Below are 21,942 nucleotides of genomic sequence, written 5' to 3' on the forward strand. Positions count from 1 at the left end.
ATAATAAAAGACACCGCTTGAAAACTTTTCAATCAATATAAACAATATAAAAATAATAAAAGACACCGCTTGAAAACTTTTCAATCAATATAAACAATTAACAAGTATCATAATACTAGGATAAAAAAACCTATTTTCAATTTTCGAAGGACTGAAAACAAAGAAAAAAAAATTAAGACATAAAAATTTGTAGGACCAAGAATAAAATACACTCATCACAAATGTTTCTTACACTCTCATTTGCTTCACACAATTTCCAATTATGAAATAAAAAAAAAGAAAAAGAACCTTTTGGGTTACGCATTTTAGAGATATTATAACAAAATGATTTCGAAATAAAGTTTCTTAAGAAAATTTCAATTTTTTAGAATGTGCATAATTCAGAAACCTGTTATTACATTTTTAGATACCATTTACCAAAAATATTATAAAATTTGAAAGACCATTTTCGTTATTAAAGTGCTAGAAACAATTATGAAGGTGCCGGAAGCAATTTTCTACATCATTTAAGCCATTTTAAAAAACTGCCCCAATCCTGCTTCAAATACGGGCCCACCTAGCTTGGGTTAGGGATTGCTAATTGGGTCGGGTAAAACACAACGGTCAATATTTTTTAAAATCAATTTCGCGGTCCGAAAACGCATCGAACTTTTTGAAATTACTAATGCATCAAACCGGCGAAAAATTTGACCGTTGAAATTCACAATTTTGCTGTCTCTTCTCTTTCACTTCTTCCAAATTCAAACCTTTTTTTTTTTCTGAATTTCACGATGCAGAAATTCAGAAAACCAGAATCTACCGACGTCGCCTTGTCGGAGCGCCGAAATTGGGGTAATATCTTCAAATCTCTGGTTCAGATGGTGCGCAACCAGCAGAACCAGCTTCAATCGTTCGCTAGCCGCCACAAGTTTCTCGAAGACCGTCTTCGGATGCAGCACGAAGGGTGGATCTCCGATGTTCGCTTTCACAAGGATCAAATTTCTCAGGTAGATAGTCTTCTTTTAGGGCTCCGCTAAAGTTTAACAAAATTACTTTTTTTCATGTGTTTTTATTACCATTGTTTCTTTAGTTGAATGAGATTTTGGCATTTGAGGAGAAGAAACGGTCTCTGGAGGAAGCGAAGGCGGATTTGGCGCTGGGTTTGAAGCACAGAGAGGGTGCTATATTAAAATGGATTTTGGGTCAGTGAGCTTTCTTTGATTTCTTGTTAGTAGTTTTTACTTTGAGCCAGTTTATGGAAAAGGTGTTTGCTTTTGGTTCTTGGTGTTAGGTTTTTGCATTTGTCGTTTTATTCCTTAATGTTTTGCTTTCAAGGAGCAAAAAGCTGGTTGTGTGGTTTTTATTAAGGATTGAGAATGGAGAGAACTATTTGGTTAGATAGTTTCTTGACGTGATGTAGATTTTTTGTTTTTTGAAGTACCTTAGTTGAGTTTTGGGGGACAGTAGAGAGTAATAGCATATGTTTGTGATATGATTATTTTTGGACAATAGTCTCTTTTCTTTGGGGTCGAAAGGTTTCTCTTGAGGCCATTTGAAGTAAATCCAAAACAAATACTGCGGAAGCCTATACATTCATTTACTTTGACCTCAGACTGGAATTATTTGCATAGGAGCAGAGTTAAATTAATCAGTTTTGAATGAGAACTAGTTTATGTGACCCGTCAATCTTGGGATGGTCCTGGATGTTACATGGTTCAGATTATTTTCATTTCCCAAATGTAAATGTAAATAACTTTACATGATACATGAATGTAAGGGTTGTCTGAGATGGTTACATACCTGATTGGCTGAACCAATATGCAAGTTCCTGCTCCTGGATGATGCATCACTCCTAGCATGCTACAAAGAATTTTTCTTTTCACTTTCTGGTTTAAATTATTAATATCTTCGATTTTTTCAACTCAAGGGAAAGTTTTTGTTAATTGTTGAAATAATAGGTGTTTGAATGAATTTACATTTGACATTATTCTAACTGCATTCGTTTATCTTTTTTATTACAGAGCATACAGAGGATGAGTTGGGGGATTTTAAAGAATGGTTTGAAATTCTTTCTCGTAAATCCTCTGTTAGAGAAGTAAGTAATCTGTCAGTCAGCGTTTCATATTTGTTGGGTTTTCTGATATTTCTTATGTATTACATTATGCTGAACGCTCACTTTATAACAGGACCAAGGAACAGAATCTAAGGATACTGGCAAGAAGAAAAAAGGAACCACACATAGAGGGAACAAGCCCATTTCGAATTCTGAAGAAAAAGATAAATGTTCTTGCGATGAATTTAGTTTGTTAAAAGGTGAATATGATAAGCTTTCTCTAGAAAAATATTCGGAGGTGTCTGAACTCTTGGCGGAAAAGAAATTTGTGTGGAATCAATATAAGATAATGGAGAATGACTACACTGCTAAATTAAAGTCTAGGGAAGCTGAAGTAGAAAAGGCAAATGAAAAGATAAAGGTACTTGTTTCCGGCATGGAGCAGCTACGATCTGAACATTATGAAAAAGATAGTAAAATTTGCGAATTAGAAAGTAAAATTGCTGAGATGGAGGCTGAGACAAAAAGCTTAAACAAGGAAATATCTGGACTCTCAATGGAGTTGGAATCTTTAAGAAAACTCCAGAACAACCATGTCACACCTGTTTTAAATCGTTGCTCCGATGGGAGTAAAGCATCTGGTACGGGAGTTAAGAGCAGCAAGAGTAGAAGTATGATTGTGCAGAAGGAACTACGTACACCCGATCAACCAGCTGCAAAATCTTCTGAAAGGGTATGGGATGTTCTTTCTCTAATCACTTATCGTCCTTTGTACTCTTGTTAATTCATTTTGTTCATGAACATGGTTGTATTGAAGTGGCAACTTGCTTCCTAAATATAAATGCTTGAACTATGCATTCATTTCAATAGAAATATGTATTCACTGCATGTGTTCCCCCTCCCCAGGTTGTAAAATTGAAAGTTTGAGAAAAAGCATTCCTTGTTGTTTTCTTTTATGTTTTGACTTAGTGAATCTTAATGTCCAGGGGAAAACAAGCATGAAGAGGAAAGAGCCTCCAGTTATTCCCATTGTAGCTCCTAAGCTGTTCTCTAATGGCTTCAAGGTTCCAAAACTGAAGTCCTCTGCGAAGGTCAGAGATGACAGATGACTCCTTTCGGAGATATGTGAGTCTTTGTTTGTATTGTACATGCCTTGTACGCTCTTTATGTAAACTATGTATGATGATCATATCATGTATGAGCTTTTAATTAAACATTCGATGTAACTTTGGAATAACGCTATTCCACTCTTTAGGTAAATTATATTTAAAACAGCCTTTAGTTTGTTAATCTTGTTGTTATTACTCTAATGAAGTAGATTTTAATTATGTTAATCTTAAATAACTGATTTAATTATTTATCGCTAAATGAAAATGTATATGGAGAGATTATTCACTGTTCAATATACATGAATGTTCGGTTTTCTTTTTTGATTTAGGGAAACTTAAGAGCAATTACACAATAAGTATAATATTTTTCGGATTTACTTACTGACTCGATGACTTGAACAATAAATTTTTAATATAAATCAAAATATGCATAAAAATTTATAAAGATAAAACTGAAAAAAATTATAGAGACTGAAAAACAAAATGTAGAAAAGTTTTAGTGAAAAAAACAGAAATGAAAGAATGTACTTACCAATCTCACTTAGTGACATGTCATTTAAGAAATGTATTATCACTTGAATGATAATAATTAATAAACAACACATTCAAAATTTACAAATTTAAGAGAAATAAAAAAGTTATTTGATATTGTTACCTACATAAAGATATTTAAAAACTAATTACTTTGTTTTAAAGAAAGAAAACATATTAGGAACATTGTTTTTAATATAATCTTATTAACGGATATTCAACATGAATCTTTATGAAGCCAAGAACATTTAGAAATATATTTGATACTTTTCTTAAAGTATAATTAAAAATAAAATTGATCCAAAACTCTAAATTTCTTACAAATTATAATAAATTATGTTTTAACACAACAGAAGCAGAGGTTAGAGAATTTTAGTTATAATATAATTATGGATTTGAAAATACTGATCAACAATACACAAATAAAAATATTACTGGACTTATATTTTAATTTTTTCTCTCAGTCGTTTCTAATATATTGATTAGTTGAAGATAAGTTAACTATTATTCTTCTAAAAAAAATCCCCATAGAAGTGCACGAGTTATTGAGGTAATCGTGTAAACAAAATTTAAATATCATATTATGTTGAATATTAAAAAAAGTTAAAATCTCGATAAGATTTTGACAAATATAAGCAAATTATCACATAAATTTAATTTATCACAGTCTTACATAATTATGAAATGTGATTTAATTATAAAAGTATTATTCGTCAAAATTATTGTTTTCAAGATTATATATTATATGACTTTTATTTTTGATAATAATTTTTTATGTAATAATATTTTAAAATTGAACTCATCAAAAATTAGTATAGAGAGCAATAAAATCAAATAGAATCTCAGAACTATATTATTTGCGATAAAAGCTCTTAAAAGTAACAAATTTAAAACAATATCATTTCTAATTAATTACATGTATTAATCACCGAAAACTACATTAATATTTAAATGTATTTACTCATTCTACCTCACTATGATAAAAACCCCTCTTTGTTAAAGCATTACTAATTACTATAAACCAACACTTATACATTTCAAATAACCAATAACTAATTATAAAATATAATAAAATGTTTAGGGCAAATTAAGTAAAATTTATCAGTATAAATAAATCAAACAAAATTATCCGGGCTAAACTCATTACTCATAAATAACCTACACTACACAGCACCAATGATTTGAGGTGCACTCTGTTTAGACATTAAAAAATTGCAGAGCCTTAAAACCAAAACCCTTTTTGCCACTACCACTCTCTCTTTGGCACACACATGGAACCCTGTTAGAGAAACACCAAAAAACCAACACTCTCTTCATCAAGGGAACAAGAAGCATGCGCCTTCGTTATCCCTACACTCTACGTCCCTTATTTTTTTCTTCAAAACTCACTGCAATGACCCCTCAAACCCTCTTCCATTCTTCTTCATTCCCAACCCTCAAAAACACTACTTTCTGTCAACGACACCGTTTGCTTCCTCATAGACCCTTCTTCACCGTGTTCTGTTCCAAACCCACCTCAAGGAACCCTCCATCGCCTCTCAGAACCAACGGCTACCACGGTGTCTCTCATGCCAGTATCCCTAGACCGGGTGAGGTGCCCTTTTCCGTGGGGGACAGGCCAGCCTTAAGTGTGTTTCAAGTTGCTAACTTTTTGTGTTTTTGGTTTGGTTTTCTGAAGTTCAATTGGAGAACACCGAGGCGAAGAGTGTGGAGTTGCAGTTCAATATTTTGAAGCAGAGGTTGGAGGCTGTTGGGATGGAAACTGGAATATGTGTGCCGGGGCAGTACAATCACTTGCTCTGTCCAGAGGTGTCTCCCACTTTCCTTCAAAGTTGAATAGATGTTTTTGAAATATGACTTATAAACTGTGATGTTTTGATCCTTTGGAAAGTTTTGCTGGTTAGACATTGTCCTCAAATTGCTGTTTCACTTTATGTATGAAAATTTTGGTATTTGTTATTAATCATGTCTGTTTTAAGGTGTGAAGTTGGGCAAATTTTTTGTTGTTTGTTTTGCATAAGGTGATTATTTGAAGGCGCAGCTTTAGTTTCAGTTGAGGGAGGCGATAACGGTGTTACGAATGAGAGTGCTAAAAAATAGTGAATTGAGGAATGTTGATTATGTACTTCAAACCAGTCGGATTATCTTGTTTGTATCTTTTATTTTCCACTTTATCTGGGATACTGGGACTCTGCAGTGAGAATAGTTCATTCATTCTCTTTACATGAATCCCATTTTATACGTCCCAATAGGATTTAAACATTTTTATGTATTAAGTGTTGCTTGTGTGTCATTTAATATTTTTTTTATAGTGCCAAGGTGGCGATCAATCAGAAAGGAGCCTATCTCTCTACATTGCACCAGATGGGTATGGTATTTGTCATTTTTTTTCGTAAACTTTTCTGATTCTCTTTTCTTAACAGATTGTATACATACTTTGTTTTAATTTTTATTTTTTGTTTTAGGGGATCTGCTGCATGGGTGTGTTTTCGTGGCAAGTGTGGTTGGAAAGGCAGCACACAGGTTACATATTTTTCATTTTCAAGCGGGTCAGATTAACACAGGCAGATGTGGTATTTGGTTCATTTTCTACCTTCTGCTGTAGGCCTTTGCTGGAAGCAGATCTGCAGCAAGTATTGTAACCCCGGTTAAAAAGAAAAGAGAGATTACGGAGAAGGAATTACAACTTGAACCACTTTGTGATGAGGTAATTACATTCTACCTTACCTAATTTTGTCCTCCATTACTTTGGATATGCTATAATAGAGGGGCAGATAGTACTCATGACAAACTCCTGTCCTCCATTACTTTGGTGAATGTTTGGGTAAACGTTTGTTTGCCATCTTAATTGAATTTTACAGTGACACACATTCCAAAATTTAGATTTGCTATCAAAATCATTTATACCAATCTCTCTTTTAAAAGGGCACTTGCAATGTCTTCTTTCTTTTGCATACAAATAGATCCTCTAATTGTATTGAGTTTTGGCAAGCAATTAAAATTAAATCCTAATGTTTAAAACTGGCTTTGCTTGTACACTCCTACTCTGCACTCAATAAATTTATTCTTTATGTCTTGGCAGCAGAGCCATTGTTTCCTCTGATTTTTCTCATCTCTGCATTTAGTGGTTTATTTATTCTGGATATGCATAGAGCTAAACGTGTATTTATTGAAAGTAACAAATGCAGAGTGGTGTGCTGTTGCTGACGATAAACAGAAATACAAACAAGCCTTTGGAAATTAGAATCAAAATCTTTGTTTATTTTCATTTGTTTGCTTTATGCTTGTTAGGTAGTTTTTCAATTGTGTTGATAATGATTTTTTTTGTTCATTTCCAGTCAATGTGGTGAATATGACTTTGTTTGCCCTGTTTCAGCTGCTTGCATATTTTTCAGAGCGCTTGATTTCGAAAGAGACTCTGGAGAGAAATGCTGTGATGCAGAGAAAATATGAAGATCAGGTGCAATTGACCACTAAATTGTGAATGTGTATCTTCAATGCATTGATATTTCCTCTACATTAACAATCCTTATGATTGTTTGATTTCTTTGGTTGTGGTAAAGATCCTGGAGTGAACATCATAGGTTGGTTATAATTTTATTAACCAGAAAATGCTTTTTGGTGTATATGTGATAACGTTAATTTGATATGATTTATGCTAGTTACACCTACTATTAGCCTATTATTATAAAGGCAGTCTTAAAAATGACAGTTTTCTATTTAATATATTTCCTTGAAAAAACATGTTTTATATAACGAGTAATTAGGCAAGGATTGCAATTGATTTTCACTTGACAAAGTCATACCTTCAAAGTTCAACTATTTCCATTGGTAGTGTATAATAAACATTTAACTTTTTTTTATTGTAGGCAGTGTTCTATTTTCACACTTTTTCTTTAAGTGATTGACCTGTTACTAATTCTTTCTGTAACATTTGTATGGTAGATTGTGATTGCTTTCACGTATCGTCGAAAAGGATCACTAATTAGTTGCAAGTATCGAGATGTCAACAAGATGTTTTGGCAGGTATGCTGTTTATTTAGATTGAGTGGGAAAATTGATAAGCTGAGAATGAATTAGTATTAAAAGTTAAAACAACAGTGATGGCATCTGTCATATGTTGGTGAGTAAAATTAAATAAATTATATTCCACTAGCAATGTTAACATGTAAGTATATTCTTTTTATTATTGGTGTCGGTGCCTTTTACTTATTGGCATGTAAAAGGTAGAGTATTCCACTTGCAATTTTTTTAAGGTAGAGTATGCAAAAGCATCACAATATAACATATGATCCCAACTAGATCCCTTTGTAACATCTATTGTTTGCAGCATACCCAAATAGCATAAAAATAAAGAAAATAATATACACAAGTAAGCTTTGCAATCTCAATTTATGTATATAGAATGTTTTGGTAAAACTAGCTTATAGCATAGCTGAAGCTTATAAGCTAGGAGCTGAAAAACTGGAAGCTTATAATCGGATTATGCTGGAAGATATTTCTTTCATGTTATCTTAAATTCAACATGTTTTTTTTTTTTCAGTTGTCAAATTTTATTTTGATGTCATTTATTTATCTGATTTTATGACATTACTTCTTTCCAGTTTCCTCTAAATATCCTTTTATTTCAGGAAGCAAACACTGAAAAGATCTTTTATGGATTGGATGACATAGTAGGACAGAGTGATGTAATCATTGTATGTATTCTGCTCTCTGTAGAAATTTAGTAAAGTTTAACTTTTGCTTTATGCTTAGCATATTGATTTAACAATATAGGTTGAAGGTGAAATGGACAAGTTGGCAATGGAAGAAGCTGGCTTCTTGAACTGTGTCAGTGTTCCTGATGGGGCACCTCAATCAGTGTCCTCAAAAGACTTGCCTCCTCTAGAACAGGTCCTTTTTTAATTCTCAAGATACTATATTATTATGTGTGTGCATATTTGTAACTTTTCAATTTCTTCTCTGTTGCCATTTTTTGCCGTGGTAGCATGTGTAATGTTAGAATCTAATGCTCTTGTCATATGTCTCATTCTGTAAAGCTAGGACAAAAAGTATCAGTATCTGTGGAACTGTAAAGATGAACTAAAGAAGGTTAGTTAGATGTTGTCATTTATTTTTTTTTTTCTGAATGTGCTGAAATATATCATTTTCTTAAACTTTATTTGTTTTGTCAATATTTATATTGATAGGCAACCCGGGTTATACTTGCCACGGATGGGGATCCACCTGGTCAAGCTCTAGCTGAGGAGCTTGCACGTCGCATTGGGAAAGAGAAGTTAGAATTTTTTTGGTCTTGGTTCTATTACATATATAAATTACCATAATCATTGATATATTTGAGAAAATATCAAGAAGTTACTCTTTCAATTAAAGGAGGATAACAATATTTTGGCACTTGTTTCATTTTAGTTTATATGTTCCATGTATTCATTGTATATGGTGTTTAATTTTGAAGTAAGAAGTGCTAAACTGTATAGATCAGCTATTTTTGAGTTGCTTTTGTGTATTTTGTTCTAAAAATTTACTTTTTAAGATAAATGGTGTCTCTGTAAACCTTTTTTGCTATGTTGATGTTGCTGTTGTTTCAAAATCTTCATTATTAGACAAGACCGAATGGCTATATTCACTGTTCTATATAGTCAGTTTATTCATATTATTTTCCATTTTGAAAAAAATAATAGAGTTCTTTTCCTCTTTTCATGCTTGTTTCACATTTTCTTTAACCTTTCTCTGCTCAATGGTTGTAGATGCTGGCGAGTCAGGTGGCCTAAAAAAGGGAAATCAGACAATTGCAAAGATGCAAATGAGGTCAGATATCAATTTTCATGTTCAAGTTCCCCTTTTACCTGCATCCTTCCTCTCATTCTCACCTAAACGATTAAACCTCTAAATATTGAAAACAGATAATGCTTCTGTGGCTTGTTCCCACTGTTTGGATTCGCAGACCCATTTAGGTTATGTTTATACATTTTTCTATCTGGTGTATGCTATTCGTGTTGTCTAGTGTGCATCGTTTATTGACATGCATGGTTGGATTAGCTTATTTTAGAGAAATGATTTTTTCAGAGAAAGCTTTCAGAAACGTCAGGGAGTATTTCCTCCCTATTATATGTTTCTGAACACCAACATAATTTTCACACTTGTCTGGTTTGTGTATGTCACTTGTCATGCAGAGTCATCTGAAGTTGTTTGTATGTAATTCTGCTCTTTGATAACTGTAGCAACCTTATGACATATTCACAGGTTCTCATGTATTTGGGTCCTGATGCACTCAAGGAAGCGATTGAGAATGCAGAATTATATCCAATACGTGGATTGTTTAACTTCAGAGATTACTTTGATGAGATTGATGCATACTACCATCGAACCTTAGGATATGATATTGGTATCTCCACTGGGTGGAATAATCTGAATGACTTGTACAATGTAAGGGCCGTTATTGCTGTATTTTTCTTAATGTGATTAACATTTTTTTATATTGTTTTTTCTTTGTTTACTTTATGCATTTAATTACAGATAATAATATATCAAAAACAACATAATGAGTCACCTCTAGTCTCAGGCTCTAGATGACGCATAGGTACAACAAAAACAGCTGTTAAAGAGTTGTTCAGAATATAATATAAGCTGTTCTAACATGTTTCATCAAATGTTTTTTTTGACCAAAGTACTATATTTGACATATAGTAATAATTAAACATTTTTTCTGTGCGTGGACTTAGAGATCCTGATAGTATCTATTAAATTACTTTTATCAGGTTGTACCAGGAGAATTGACCATAGTGACTGGGGTTCCTAACTCTGGGAAGAGTGAGTGGATTGATGCTCTTCTCTGCAATCTTAATGAATTGGCTGGCTGGAAATTTGCTCTTTGTTCTATGGAGAACAAGGTTAGATTGTTTATTAGTGACTTTCTATGTTCAGGATATTTATTGCTCACTTCTAGGTAACTATGAAATGGTAGATCATGTCTGGATATTTGTGGTAATTTACTCATGTACTTTCATTGTGGTTGGTTTCTGCTTTAAGAGATTTTTTTCTCAGATAAGAAAAGTAAATGAATTATTTCTCTTTCTTCCTCGTGTTTTACTTTATTTGTTGCAAGTAAGGAAGTTAGTTGTTGGAATGCTAGGGAATTGAATGTGTTTCACAAACCATTGGTTTCCTTAACTGGTTCTGGATGCTTAATATTTCATAAATATTGAGTGAATAAAACTATTCTATTTGTCTTTATTGATTTGTTTTGCTGAAGTTCCTGCTGGGTTTGAACACGTGTTGTAATATCTGTCATTTCTCTTATACTTCCGTTGTGTATGTGGTTGTACCAAATTACTATGCCAACAGTATCTCTATTTTTAAATAGTCGTCTCTTACATTCCCGTCAGAAGTTTGTTCATTTTTCTGACTTTGTTATTGACTATCCTATAGGTCAGAGAACATGCTCGAAAACTTTTGGAGAAACACTTGAAGAAGCCATTCTTTAATGAACGGTGAGCCTTGCATATTATTTATGATTTATATACTATTGGTGCCTTGTTGATTATTTCTTTTTTATTACTACAAAAATGACCATATTCCACCATGTGAGTTTAGGTACAGGATTACGTGACATTGTTAGGCTCAATTAAAAGTTAATTCTCAAGAATATTATTAACCATGAGCTCCCTTTCAACAATTTTTTCCGATGTCGTTAGTCTCCCTTTACTACTTTTTACAAAGCTAAAAACCATGTGATCTACACCTCCAATCCTCCAACATTAATTAGTGTTTATTTCCAGATCAAATAATAACTTATGGTGTTGTTTTCCCACACCCTCTGTTGTGTTATGTGCTGGATTTATAACAATTTCCAATTTTTTCTTATCTGTATCACACTAATGTTCATATTTTACTCCTTTCTCTCAATTAGAAATACTATGGCTTACATTACTTTATACCAGATAGCATATTAATTGGTTATTAATCTTGCTTTTGTATGTGTTGAGTTCATGGGAAGGCATGAGACATGAGTGGGATATGGAATTGAAACTTTTATACTACCAGTTATTAGAATTATGGATGATATAGTACTCTATGCCTATGGATTGGCATTTATTACCATGGTCCAATAATATCTTGGGACTTTTCCATTTCTGAGTATATTAATTCGGTTTTCATTTTGGTGTCATGCCATTTTATTATACTAGTGGAATCAGTATTACTTTTATCATTAAGGATTTATAATTCTTTGTCCTCTGCATTTTTCTTTATAATGTTGCAATTTATCTTTCATTGTAAGGGGACCCTTATATTGGTCTATTGGATTATAATGTTCATTAATTTGCAATAATGGTGATTGTTATTATGCATATATATTTGATTATCTTGATTGACTTGTTTATCTAATGTTAGTTATGGAGAAAAAGTTGAGCGAATGAGTGTGGAGGAGTTTGAACGGGGCAAGCTCTGGTTAAGCGATACTTTTTCTCTCATAAGGTAAGTCCATTACAAGGATCTCAGCTGGTAGTTGTAACTTGTGGCATGCCACATTCAAATATTTGTACAATCATCCACACATTTTTAGACTGCTCTTATGTTTTATACATTTGTTTAGTTGATTTAGTTTACCAGTTTCCTTTACAGTTGTCTGTAATTGAAACGTGATGATGCATGCTATGATTAGTGGTGCAGTTGATTCTTTATTTATTTAAAATAGGAAGGGTTAAATCTTTCTAAATGGATATTGAAGCAGGCAATAGCAACTTCTTTAGTGCATTTGGCTCATTTAGAACAGCTTTAAATTGAAAGTTATATGATAGCGCATTAAAACTATAGCAGGGGAGTGTATTTTTTTTAATCATAATAAAAAACTTTCTTCTTTTAATTCCTTAACTTGTTTCCTTAAGGCATTGGTTAGCATTTACTACCCACGTTTCTTAAATTGATGAAATTTACTGCTTGGCTACATGATACTAGGTGTGAAGATGACTCCCTTCCAAATATAAGATGGGTCCTTGACCTTGCAAAAGCTGCTGTATTAAGGCACGGGGTGCGAGGACTTGTAATTGATCCTTATAATGAGCTCGATCATCAGCGGCCTCCAAACCAGTAATTCTCTTAAAAGAACTTATTCTAAATTTGGATTTTCTGAGTTGTATTAGAACTCTTTAGAATGCTGGGACTTACTGGAGATTCCTTTCAATATGAATATGTATTAGAGAAGTACAAGAGAAATTATATTTGAATGTTGTGTATTGTATATCAGAGGCGTGCATTTTATTTATAATAAAATTAAGGGATACATCATAAATAAGTCCCCCTCCAAGAACATGATGTGTTACAAATCATTCTCTGTTGCTAAGCTGCCTTTATTGTTGTCTAGATAATGGATGATGGTTAGTTGAGATTAATGTAGTTGTTGCAAAAACTTGCAGGACCGAAACAGAATATGTGAGTCAGATGCTTACCTTAATCAAACGCTTTGCACAACATCATGGATGCCATGTTTGGTTTGTAGCACATCCTAGGCAGGTTGGTAACATAAACAGCTTTGGTTTCATCTGTTGTCATTTTACTCTTTCTGATATTCTTTCTTCTCATCTCATAGCTGCATAATTGGGTTGGGGATCCTCCCAATCTCTATGATATAAGTGGAAGTGCACACTTCATAAATAAGTGTGACAATGGAATTGTTATTCACCGAAATCGGGATCCTGAAGCTGGACCTATGGATCAAGTACAGGTGAGTGATTGCAGCACATTGTACTTATTTTGGTATCTTACTAAGTAAAAAATACTGACTTGGGCTTGTCTCAGGTTTGTGTTCGAAAGGTACGCAACAAGGTGGCAGGGACAATAGGTGAAGCCACATTGTTGTATAATAGGTAAATATATTTTTGCCTTGACTATTGTGCTAAAATGCTAGTTTCCTTACACTGCAGTAGATGATCAGGGATTATGATGAAACTTATCTTCTCACAAACCCTTCAGACTGTGCTACCAAAATGAACCACTCAAAAATAGATAGAAAATTTATAGTGAGAAAAGCCAATGACTTCATTGCACTGTAAATAATTTTCTTCTGTTTGGCATAAACTTCAGTACGCATGGTAACTCATTTTCTGTGGCAAATGGCAGGGTAACCGGTGAATACACACCAACAGATAACAAGAGACCAACTGATAGAAGGAAATAACAGTGAGACAAATCATCATTTTTCAGTAGGCTTGTACAGTGGTCGACAACAACTACGTCCTAAAATGAAATTAACTTCTGATACTAGGATTGTGTCTAAAACATGGCCAATAGTGTCTTCATTGGGGTGCCAAAGGGTTAGATTGAATCTTAGCATGGGTTGTGAAAATTGATTGTATAATATCATTGTTTTGGCTTTCATTATTTGAAGATCTTGAATCCTGTAGCTGTCCTCTTATACGTGTTAGGATTACATCTTTAATTTTGAAGTTCTGCTTTTTAATCCTTGTATAGATACGGAGAGATTTGTTTGTCGGACACTCAATTTATTTCTTGAGTTATAAATTGTTATTTGCTTTATTCCTTCTATATAATATGATAGTAGATGCTGTGTAAACTAAGTAAGCTTGTGTTTGGACAAGTTTTTCTACAAACAATTTTAGAAGAAAAAGAATTCAAAAATTGAAATTGATTAAATTTATGTATCAAATTTTTAACATATTAACAACCGTCCAAAATCTTACAGGCCAGACTGAACATCTAATTGATGTCTAGACGAATATTTGGCATATTTTTACAAAGATTCTGGACAGAAATACACAATCTATTCTTGTGTTTTATTTTTTAAACCAAAAAGAGGGAAGAAAGGAAGAAAAGAACAAGTCCTTCCAGCTTCGATGGTTGACTATTTCTCAAAACTAACATGGATGAATGATTCCAAACTGGGATTTGATAAATGGGGTAAAATAAATCAGAATGAAATTTTAAAATGTTATTTTCTTAAATAAATAAATATAATGCATGTCTGTGACATTGATGGCCAAATCTTTCACATGTTATGCTAAGTGATGTCGTTAGACTGAGTCAAACAAACTACCAAATATTTTTTGATAATCATAAGATACCACATTTCAACATTATTCAACGGACTGAACTCTATTCTTCGTACACGTGGAGTAGTATAGAGACTTAAATGATAAATTATTATTACAAAGAAGTGGCTATATGCTTCAAATATTTTACGACTTTAAATTATAGATTTTTTTCTTTTTAAGAAATAACTCGAAAAACTTATCTTTGAATATTACAAAAACGTAGATGGTTATTATTTTTTTTTCAGATTAAATTCTTGACTTTTGGGGCATAATAATAAACTTGAAAGAATTAAATAAAGCATGAAAGCACGACTATTAAAGAGATGGAATGGATTTTGTTGCAGTCACGATCAAAAACCATTAGAAATTTTTAAAATTTGTTAAACAAAAGCACCCCGCTAACATATTAGTAAATATGGTTAAGTGCTGAGCACATCAATGCAACAAATTCTGAAATAGCTTATCGGTGAAAGGTTTTTAAACGCAGAGAATGAATTTAAAAAAAAAAAAAAACAGCACTTGTAAAGAGAATAAGCTAAAATATTTCTTACATAGAGAAAGACAGCTTTTACACTATTTTTTAAATTCCTAGTTTGACCTCTATAGCTATTCAAAACTCAATTTTAAACTTAAAAATAAAATTTTGAAATAAAAAACCTCCCTCTCATGTCTCTCCTTGGATTCTTCCTTTCTAATACTATAAACAACATAAAAAAAGTGCAAATTAACTTAAACCTCCTAACGTTTTTTCATATTAAACACAAATTATATCTTTTCTAGTTATATAACAATATCTCAATTGCTTTTAAAAAAAAAGTGATACTATTTATACATTACATCGTCTTCTTAATTATTTAAAGCAACATTACACTGCAAATCCTATAAAGAAATATTAGTATAACATAAAAAAATATTGGATTATACTATTGTAATATATGTATATGAACAGATTATTGATCTTTATAATACTTTAATAAATGTGTTTAAAATTAGGGTTAAATATGTTTTTGGTCCCTCAAGTTTCAGTGAAATTTGAAATCAGTCCCTCATCAAAATTTTTGACCAATTTAGTCTTTTATCTTTAAAAATGCGTGAATTTAGTCCTTTTAATCAAATTTTGTTAAGTTTATCTGATGTTTCAAGCGCATTTTATGATAATATTTGAATTATTTACGTTGTTTGACACATTTTCGCTTAAATATTAATTCAAATATTATCATAAAATACGTTTAAAATGTCAAATAAACTTAATAAAATTTGGTAAGAATGACTAAATCCACGCATTTCTAAAGATAAATGACTAAATTAGTATAAAATTTAAAAAAAAAAAACTAATTCCAAAATTCACTTAAACTTGAGGAACAAAATAACATATTTAACCCAAATAAACTATTCATATTTAATTAATGATATGAATAGTAACGTGGGACAAAAAGCTATAAAGAAAGAGTATGATTGTGATTGATGGGGTAAATTTGTGATGGTATCACGCCTGAATGTGCTGGATGCCAGAGCAGCATAACTCTCGGGAAAAGGAAAATCCCTAACGGCTCCTCTGTGTTGGATCCATTATGTGACCGTTGCTGCCATCAACCCTTTTTCCAACCTTTCAAATTACTATATATTACCCTCACAGCCATCTCACCAGCATAAACATAGCATACACATTCACACACCTGTTTTTAGTTTCTATATTCTGGTTCATAACCTAGGTGTGTGTCTGTTTTCTTAGATCTTTCATTTACCCTTCTTAAGTATCTGGGTCTTCTCAGATTTTCATCTTTCATTTACCCTTTTCAACTATCTGGGTCTTCTCAAGTTTTCATCTTGTTTCCAATTGTAACCATGACTGCTGAGGTTATGGCTCAAGAGGAGACCCAGACAGCTGAGGTTGTTGCTGTTGCCGAGCCCCAGAAAGAGGAGAAGGTTGCTGGAGAAAATGTGGAACCAAAGGAATCATCTTTGGATGAAAAGAAGCCGGAAACGGTGGAGAAAAGCTCTTCTTACAAGGAAGAAAGCAACTTCCTTTCTGATCTCAAAGAGTTTGAAAGGAAGGCTTTGATTGAATTCAAGTCAAAGCTTGAGGAGGCTATCTTGGGAGGCACTCTTTTTGAGAAAGAAGAGCCAAAGAAGGAGGCTTCTGCTGAGAACGAGGCAGAAGAGAAGAATGACGCTGAAGAGAAGAAGGAGGGGAAAAATGTGGAGGTTGAGAAGAACGATGTGTGTCTTTGGGGAGTGCCCCTTTTGCCAAGCAAGGGAGCGGAAGGCATTGATGTGGTTCTGTTGAAGTTTTTGAGGGCTAGGGAGTTCAGAGTCAGTGATGCGTTTGAGATGCTGAAGAAGACCCTTAAGTGGAGGAAGGAATCAAATATTGATTCTTTAGTGGATGAGGTATTTGCCTCTGACTTGGCCTCTGCAGCTTGCATGAGTGGAGTTGATCATGAGGGTCACCCTGTTTGCTACAACATATTTGGTGCATTTGAAAGTGAGGAACTTTATCAGAAGACTTTTGGGACTGAGGAGAAGCGCAGTGAGTTCTTGAGATGGAGGTGCCAGATGATGGAGAAGGGTATTCAGAAGCTCAATTTGAAGCCTGGTGGCGTGTCTTCCTTGCTTCAAATCAATGACCTCAAGAACTCCCCTGGTATTTCAAACAAGGAGCTTAGAGTTGCCACAAAGCAAACTGTTGCAATATTGCAAGACAATTATCCTGAAATGGTGGCAAAAAATGTAAGTTCTTTGCCCTTTTTTCTCTTTTCCCTTTTTAACTGTTTTCTAAGCTACACTGCTCAGAATAAGCTGTTATTTTGATGATTATGAATGTGATTTCGTTTCATTGTAGATTTTCATCAACGTTCCTTTCTGGTATTATGCTCTCAACGCCCTTTTATCTCCCTTCTTAACCCAAAGAACAAAGAGCAAAATTGTGGTGGCTCGTCCTAACAAGGTCACTGAAACATTGACCAAGTATGTTCCCATCCCATCCATTAAATTAGCCATTTTGTTCATTGGATGTTTCATCAGCATCCCATTAATGATCTTAATTTCTTTGTACTCAAAAGGTACATTCCAATTGAGGAAATCCCAGTTCAATATGGTGGTTTCAAGAGGGAAAATGATGCTGAGTTCTCTTCCCAAGATGGTGCTGTCTCAGAACTCATTCTCAAGGCTGGATCAACTGCAACCGTTGAGATTCCTGCATTAGAGGTACTAACTTAGGTTTTATGTATTAATAGACAAAACATTGATACAATTTCATATAGGTGCTTTGCTTTTGGTTTACAATCAGAATTAAAGTTTTAAAGTAAACTTTGCATATGCAAGTTATTGAAGTTTAAAAGTAAAGTTTTTTATCAGAAAACAATGCCAAAGCACAAAGCACCTAAGGAACTTTATCAAAATTTATCATTATTTTTCATTTACTGGACTAAAGGATGTTTTTTATCTCAACAGGTTGGAAACAGTGTGTGCTGGGATTTGACTGTTCTGGGATGGGAGGTGAGTTACAAGGAGGAATTTGTTCCCAGTGATGAGGGTTCTTACACAGTTATTGTTCAAAAAGGAAAGAAAATGGGGTCACAAGAAGGGCCTATTAGGAACACTTTTAGGAACAATGAAGCAGGGAAAGTTGTGCTCACTATAGAGAACAACTCAAACAAGAAGAAGAGGGTGCTGTACCGTTACAAGAACACCACCAAGAGCTCCTTCTGAGTTGGCGTCTTAGAGACTGAAAATTCCTGAGCCATTCTTTCATTGTTATATTCATTGGTTTATATCATTTTTTTGCTCAAGAGTGAAATTGATTAAGAAAGTTTATTGATTTTTTCTGTGCCAATAATGTATCAAATATTTTGATGTAAATGTCAAGAGTGCCAATAATGTGTCTGCTTCAATTTTTAGCTTATGCATTTTTTAATTTTACTGATATTCTAATTTACAATTAGTTTTCCTAATGTTTAAGTTATTTGTTATATAGCAAAAGAAAAAAGAAGAGTCATTTTCAGTCAACTTTTGTTTTTTGGTGATGATTGATGGATACCCCTCGGAATTTTTATTCCACCATTGATTATATTACTTTTACATTAAACCATATAATTTATATTATAATTAAATATCTTGTTTTAATATTTATCAATAAAAGCCGTTGTAACGTCTTTTTTTTTTTAAATGAAGATATCAAAATGCTGTTTTACTCCTTTTAATATATGCTTCAGAAATTCTACGAAACAACTTTTTTAGCCAGACGGGTATTTTTTACAACTAAAATCAGCATTATTCAATTGTTTTAACATTAGGTTCGAATTACCCACCATCGAGAAAAAAAAAATCAGAAGTTCAAACCGAGAAAATGCGTTATTTTTCAATTCTTTTCATGATTTTTCATGTTATAGTCATTTTTTATATTTCAATAATATTTTTTACACTGTGACTCTGCACAGCCTTTTTACGTGAAACCTGTTTAAAAAAAAAAATTAAGTGACTTTGAAAAGTACATACATTATCTGATAAACTCAATGATCGCTGTATGTCTGTCTAGCAAAACACAAATGCCTTGGGCCTTTAATAAAACATAAGTTGGGCCAAAAATTGTGCTACCCAAAACCACATCAAGTTTACCAATTGCTATCTACGTTCCCATGTTTTTTATCTGTACCCTATCTCTAAGTGAAAGACAATACCATTCAACTCCTTCCTATATCAGCACTCGAGTTTAAGTTTGCAACATCCAAAAATACTTGCTACAATTAATATGGTATTTGTCGGAAAAGTGTTGAAGTTGCATTTGTTAAAGCTAAGAGGTATTTTTATTTTTGCAAGGATAAATGCAATCGAGATTCACCATTTAAAGAAACACGCCAAGAACAAAGTACAACAATATTATACTTTCAAATTGTATTCAATATTCAAGGGTGTTTCTTACAAGAGAGTCTTATTTATAGCTTTTATTAGAGCTGTCCAAATCGGTCTGATTCATCATAGATTTATTATTTAGTAAGTTAACCTAATCCGACTCACTTATTATTAACAAGTCAAAAAAATTTTAATCCGGTTTGGCCTACCATAGGTTGGCTCACTGGCTCAATTTATTAAAAAAAAACATACAATTTTTTTTTCTTCAATTCCAAAAAAAACTAAATTATTATTGTGATTAAAATCTAAATAATTTTCAATACAATCCAAAATAATGTTAATCATAAATACAAATCAAAATCACAAAAATACTAGGTTTGCATTTGTCAACCCAATTCAACCCAAATACAAACAAGTTGTGTGAGTGTGACCTTTATATGTGGGTGGGTCAGTGAACCAATCCGATTTACTACGAGTTCAACTTGAATTAATCAGGTTCTTGATGGATCGGGTCAAAAATTAACCTTGTACTGAAATTTAATAAAAAATTTTAATCTAACCCAATTCGAACCCATGATAAATCAGATTAGTTTACGAAATTTGACTCACTTCGAGGTCTCTAGCTTTTACATTCAAACGAGAGCCATGAGAAAAATATTATAATGATTATATGAACATAAGTTTAATGATTACAATAACACACACAAATCTTATAATTACAGGAAGTTAGTTTTTAAATAATAATTTTTTGTTATCATCAATATTTTATTTAGTAAGAACATTAAACATATATAATTTTTACCTTATTAGTGTATCGAAGTATAACTATGAAATAATAAAATAAATATTTGAAATAATATAAATAGCTAAAATAAAATATATGATATAAATATTTGACTAATAACATCTTTATTTTTATCGTTATTCTTTTTTGTTTAGTAAAAAATTAAAAGTAATTTTTCTTATGTAAAATGTAAATTTTGTTTTTTTTTTAAAAAAAAGAGCCATGCCTTATGATAGGATGGGGAAAAAAAATCATGTTTTATGTATAAAAGAGGGAAAGAATAATTTCATAAATATTTTTTAGAATAAAATACAAATAGATATAAAATGGTATTTTTAGCAACGCTTAGGATCACACCAAATTTTCAACTAAATAAAAAAAATTTATAAACTACTGAAATGCAATGCCGTAGCTTAATGAATAAAAATGGAGCAGTACTTTTAAGAAGTCATTAATATCACGCCGATAACGAGTTTAAAGAAATTCATGTAGTTAACGTCGACATGACATGGCTAAAACAAGAATTTTTAATATAAAATGCACATATAAAATAATTAATTAAGGAAGTTAAGATATTGAAAAATCTCAACTTTAAATTGTGTATAAGAATTGATTTATATTTTTCACACTCTTATGTCATATTTTAATAAGTAGAAATATATCATAAATACCTTTTCTAACACATTTTTATCATCGAATTAAAATCTATTAAAAAATAAAAAAAAATAAAATCAACTTCTTGTTATAGGAATTTAACTCAAGACCTTAGTTGTAATCATTACAATCAACCACGTACCACTAGACAAAAAATTATAGCTAATAATCAAAACGTAAGTCTTTTTACTTAAGAGTGTAACAGCCAAAATATCACAATTTGATTATGACTCGGTTTATTTGAACTCTGTCACAGTACAATTGATGTCACATGCAACAATCTTTTTCTCAGCAATTGTCCTATTAAGAATCTCACTTGGATTGTGACTTGGTCTACTTAACCTTTGTCACAAAATAATTGTGCAACCTGCATCACTTCTTAATTATTTAGTCTCTTGACAATATTTTATAATTTTAAAAAATTTTAACAAATTGAAAAGAGTTTTTTTTTTTTTTTATTTTTTATAAGAGGTTATTTGTAGCTATGATTGATATCGTGTGTTTAATTTAGTCAACTTTGGTAATCAGTAACAGTTTTTGATGTGTTGGTAAGGCTTAGGCAAATTCAAACACGCACACATAAGTTTACGTACTCACTTCACTTTTCAATACAAATCTAAATTCAACTCTCCAAACATGACTTTCTTCTGTAATAAATTAATATATATTATCTCAAACAAATGCTTATTTGACCACCAAATTTAATGAATTCTAAGAAATTCCACCACCTGATTTCAGCAAAATAAATATTAAATTTGATCATCACTCAGATTGTGAGGCCAAAGTAAAATAATAGGGACACGTAATCCTCATCGATATCATTAGTTTCACTCCCTTTCTCTACAATAGAAATCCAGAATTCGTAATCTAGAAAAAATAATATTTATGCAAATGGATCCCTTTCTCATGACAATGCATTGAATGAAAATCTAT

General features: G+C 32.2%; 3 protein-coding genes across 4 annotated transcripts; all 3 read left to right on the forward strand.

Moving 5' to 3' along the window:
• Positions 1-600: 600 nt before the first annotated feature.
• Positions 601-3,322, forward strand: LOC114187435 (cytomatrix protein-like protein). Of its 2 annotated transcripts, none has more exons than XM_028075696.2 (5): positions 601-986; positions 1,100-1,181; positions 2,001-2,074; positions 2,166-2,765; positions 3,019-3,322. In XM_028075696.2, exons 1-5 carry the CDS (start codon positions 771-773, stop codon positions 3,139-3,141), a joined length of 1,095 nt encoding a protein of 364 aa, XP_027931497.1. In that variant the 5' UTR covers positions 601-770; the 3' UTR covers positions 3,142-3,322. The 2 variants fall into 2 exon arrangements, with proteins under 2 accessions (XP_027931497.1, XP_027931496.1); XM_028075695.2 differs by having other exon boundaries at positions 609-986; positions 1,070-1,181.
• A 1,542-nt stretch (positions 3,323-4,864) lies between these two features.
• On the forward strand, positions 4,865-14,205 carry LOC114189068 (toprim domain-containing protein). The gene is made up of 21 exons (XM_028077774.2): positions 4,865-5,261; positions 5,351-5,481; positions 5,985-6,040; positions 6,138-6,195; positions 6,278-6,379; positions 7,049-7,132; positions 7,618-7,698; positions 8,304-8,369; positions 8,449-8,565; positions 8,716-8,763; positions 8,862-8,947; positions 9,420-9,480; positions 9,916-10,098; positions 10,431-10,562; positions 11,101-11,162; positions 12,064-12,147; positions 12,628-12,759; positions 13,086-13,182; positions 13,259-13,393; positions 13,468-13,535; positions 13,789-14,205. The coding sequence occupies exons 1-21, from the start codon at positions 5,006-5,008 to the stop codon at positions 13,844-13,846; spliced, it is 2,097 nt and encodes a 698-aa protein (XP_027933575.1). The 5' UTR covers positions 4,865-5,005; the 3' UTR covers positions 13,847-14,205.
• A 2,149-nt stretch (positions 14,206-16,354) lies between these two features.
• LOC114188978 (Sec14p-like phosphatidylinositol transfer family protein) lies at positions 16,355-18,613 on the forward strand. Its single transcript, XM_028077667.2, has 4 exons — positions 16,355-17,450; positions 17,563-17,687; positions 17,783-17,927; positions 18,174-18,613. Exons 1-4 carry the CDS (start codon positions 16,566-16,568, stop codon positions 18,429-18,431), a joined length of 1,413 nt encoding a protein of 470 aa, XP_027933468.1. The 5' UTR covers positions 16,355-16,565; the 3' UTR covers positions 18,432-18,613.
• The last annotated feature ends 3,329 nt before the right edge of the window (positions 18,614-21,942 follow it).

This window comes from Vigna unguiculata, chromosome 6 (assembly GCF_037176805.1).
Source record: "Vigna unguiculata cultivar grain cowpea cultivar isolate G323 ecotype 2 chromosome 6, ASM3717680v1, whole genome shotgun sequence".
In the NCBI taxonomy this organism is placed as follows: Eukaryota; Viridiplantae; Streptophyta; class Magnoliopsida; order Fabales; family Fabaceae; genus Vigna; species Vigna unguiculata.

What these genes read in the sequence shown, in the direction of transcription:
- LOC114188978 (XM_028077667.2), top strand. Translation starts at nt 16,566, where the DNA reads ATGACTGCTGAGGTTATGGCTCAAGAGGAGACCCAGACAGCTGAGGTT. An exon ending in GTCACTGAAACATTGACCAA is followed by an intron (nt 17,688 to 17,782) that starts GTATGTTCCCAT and finishes TGTACTCAAAAG; the next exon opens with GTACATTCCAATTGAGGAAA. An exon ending in TTGAGATTCCTGCATTAGAG is followed by an intron (nt 17,928 to 18,173) that starts GTACTAACTTAG and finishes TTATCTCAACAG; the next exon opens with GTTGGAAACAGTGTGTGCTG.
- LOC114189068 (XM_028077774.2), top strand. Translation starts at nt 5,006, where the DNA reads ATGCGCCTTCGTTATCCCTACACTCTACGTCCCTTATTTTTTTCTTCA. An exon ending in GTAAAGATGAACTAAAGAAG is followed by an intron (nt 8,764 to 8,861) that starts GTTAGTTAGATG and finishes TTATATTGATAG; the next exon opens with GCAACCCGGGTTATACTTGC. An exon ending in TTGTAGCACATCCTAGGCAG is followed by an intron (nt 13,183 to 13,258) that starts GTTGGTAACATA and finishes CTCATCTCATAG; the next exon opens with CTGCATAATTGGGTTGGGGA.
- LOC114187435 (XM_028075695.2), top strand. Translation starts at nt 771, where the DNA reads ATGCAGAAATTCAGAAAACCAGAATCTACCGACGTCGCCTTGTCGGAG. An exon ending in ACAAGGATCAAATTTCTCAG is followed by an intron (nt 987 to 1,069) that starts GTAGATAGTCTT and finishes TTGTTTCTTTAG; the next exon opens with TTGAATGAGATTTTGGCATT. An exon ending in CTGCAAAATCTTCTGAAAGG is followed by an intron (nt 2,766 to 3,018) that starts GTATGGGATGTT and finishes CTTAATGTCCAG; the next exon opens with GGGAAAACAAGCATGAAGAG.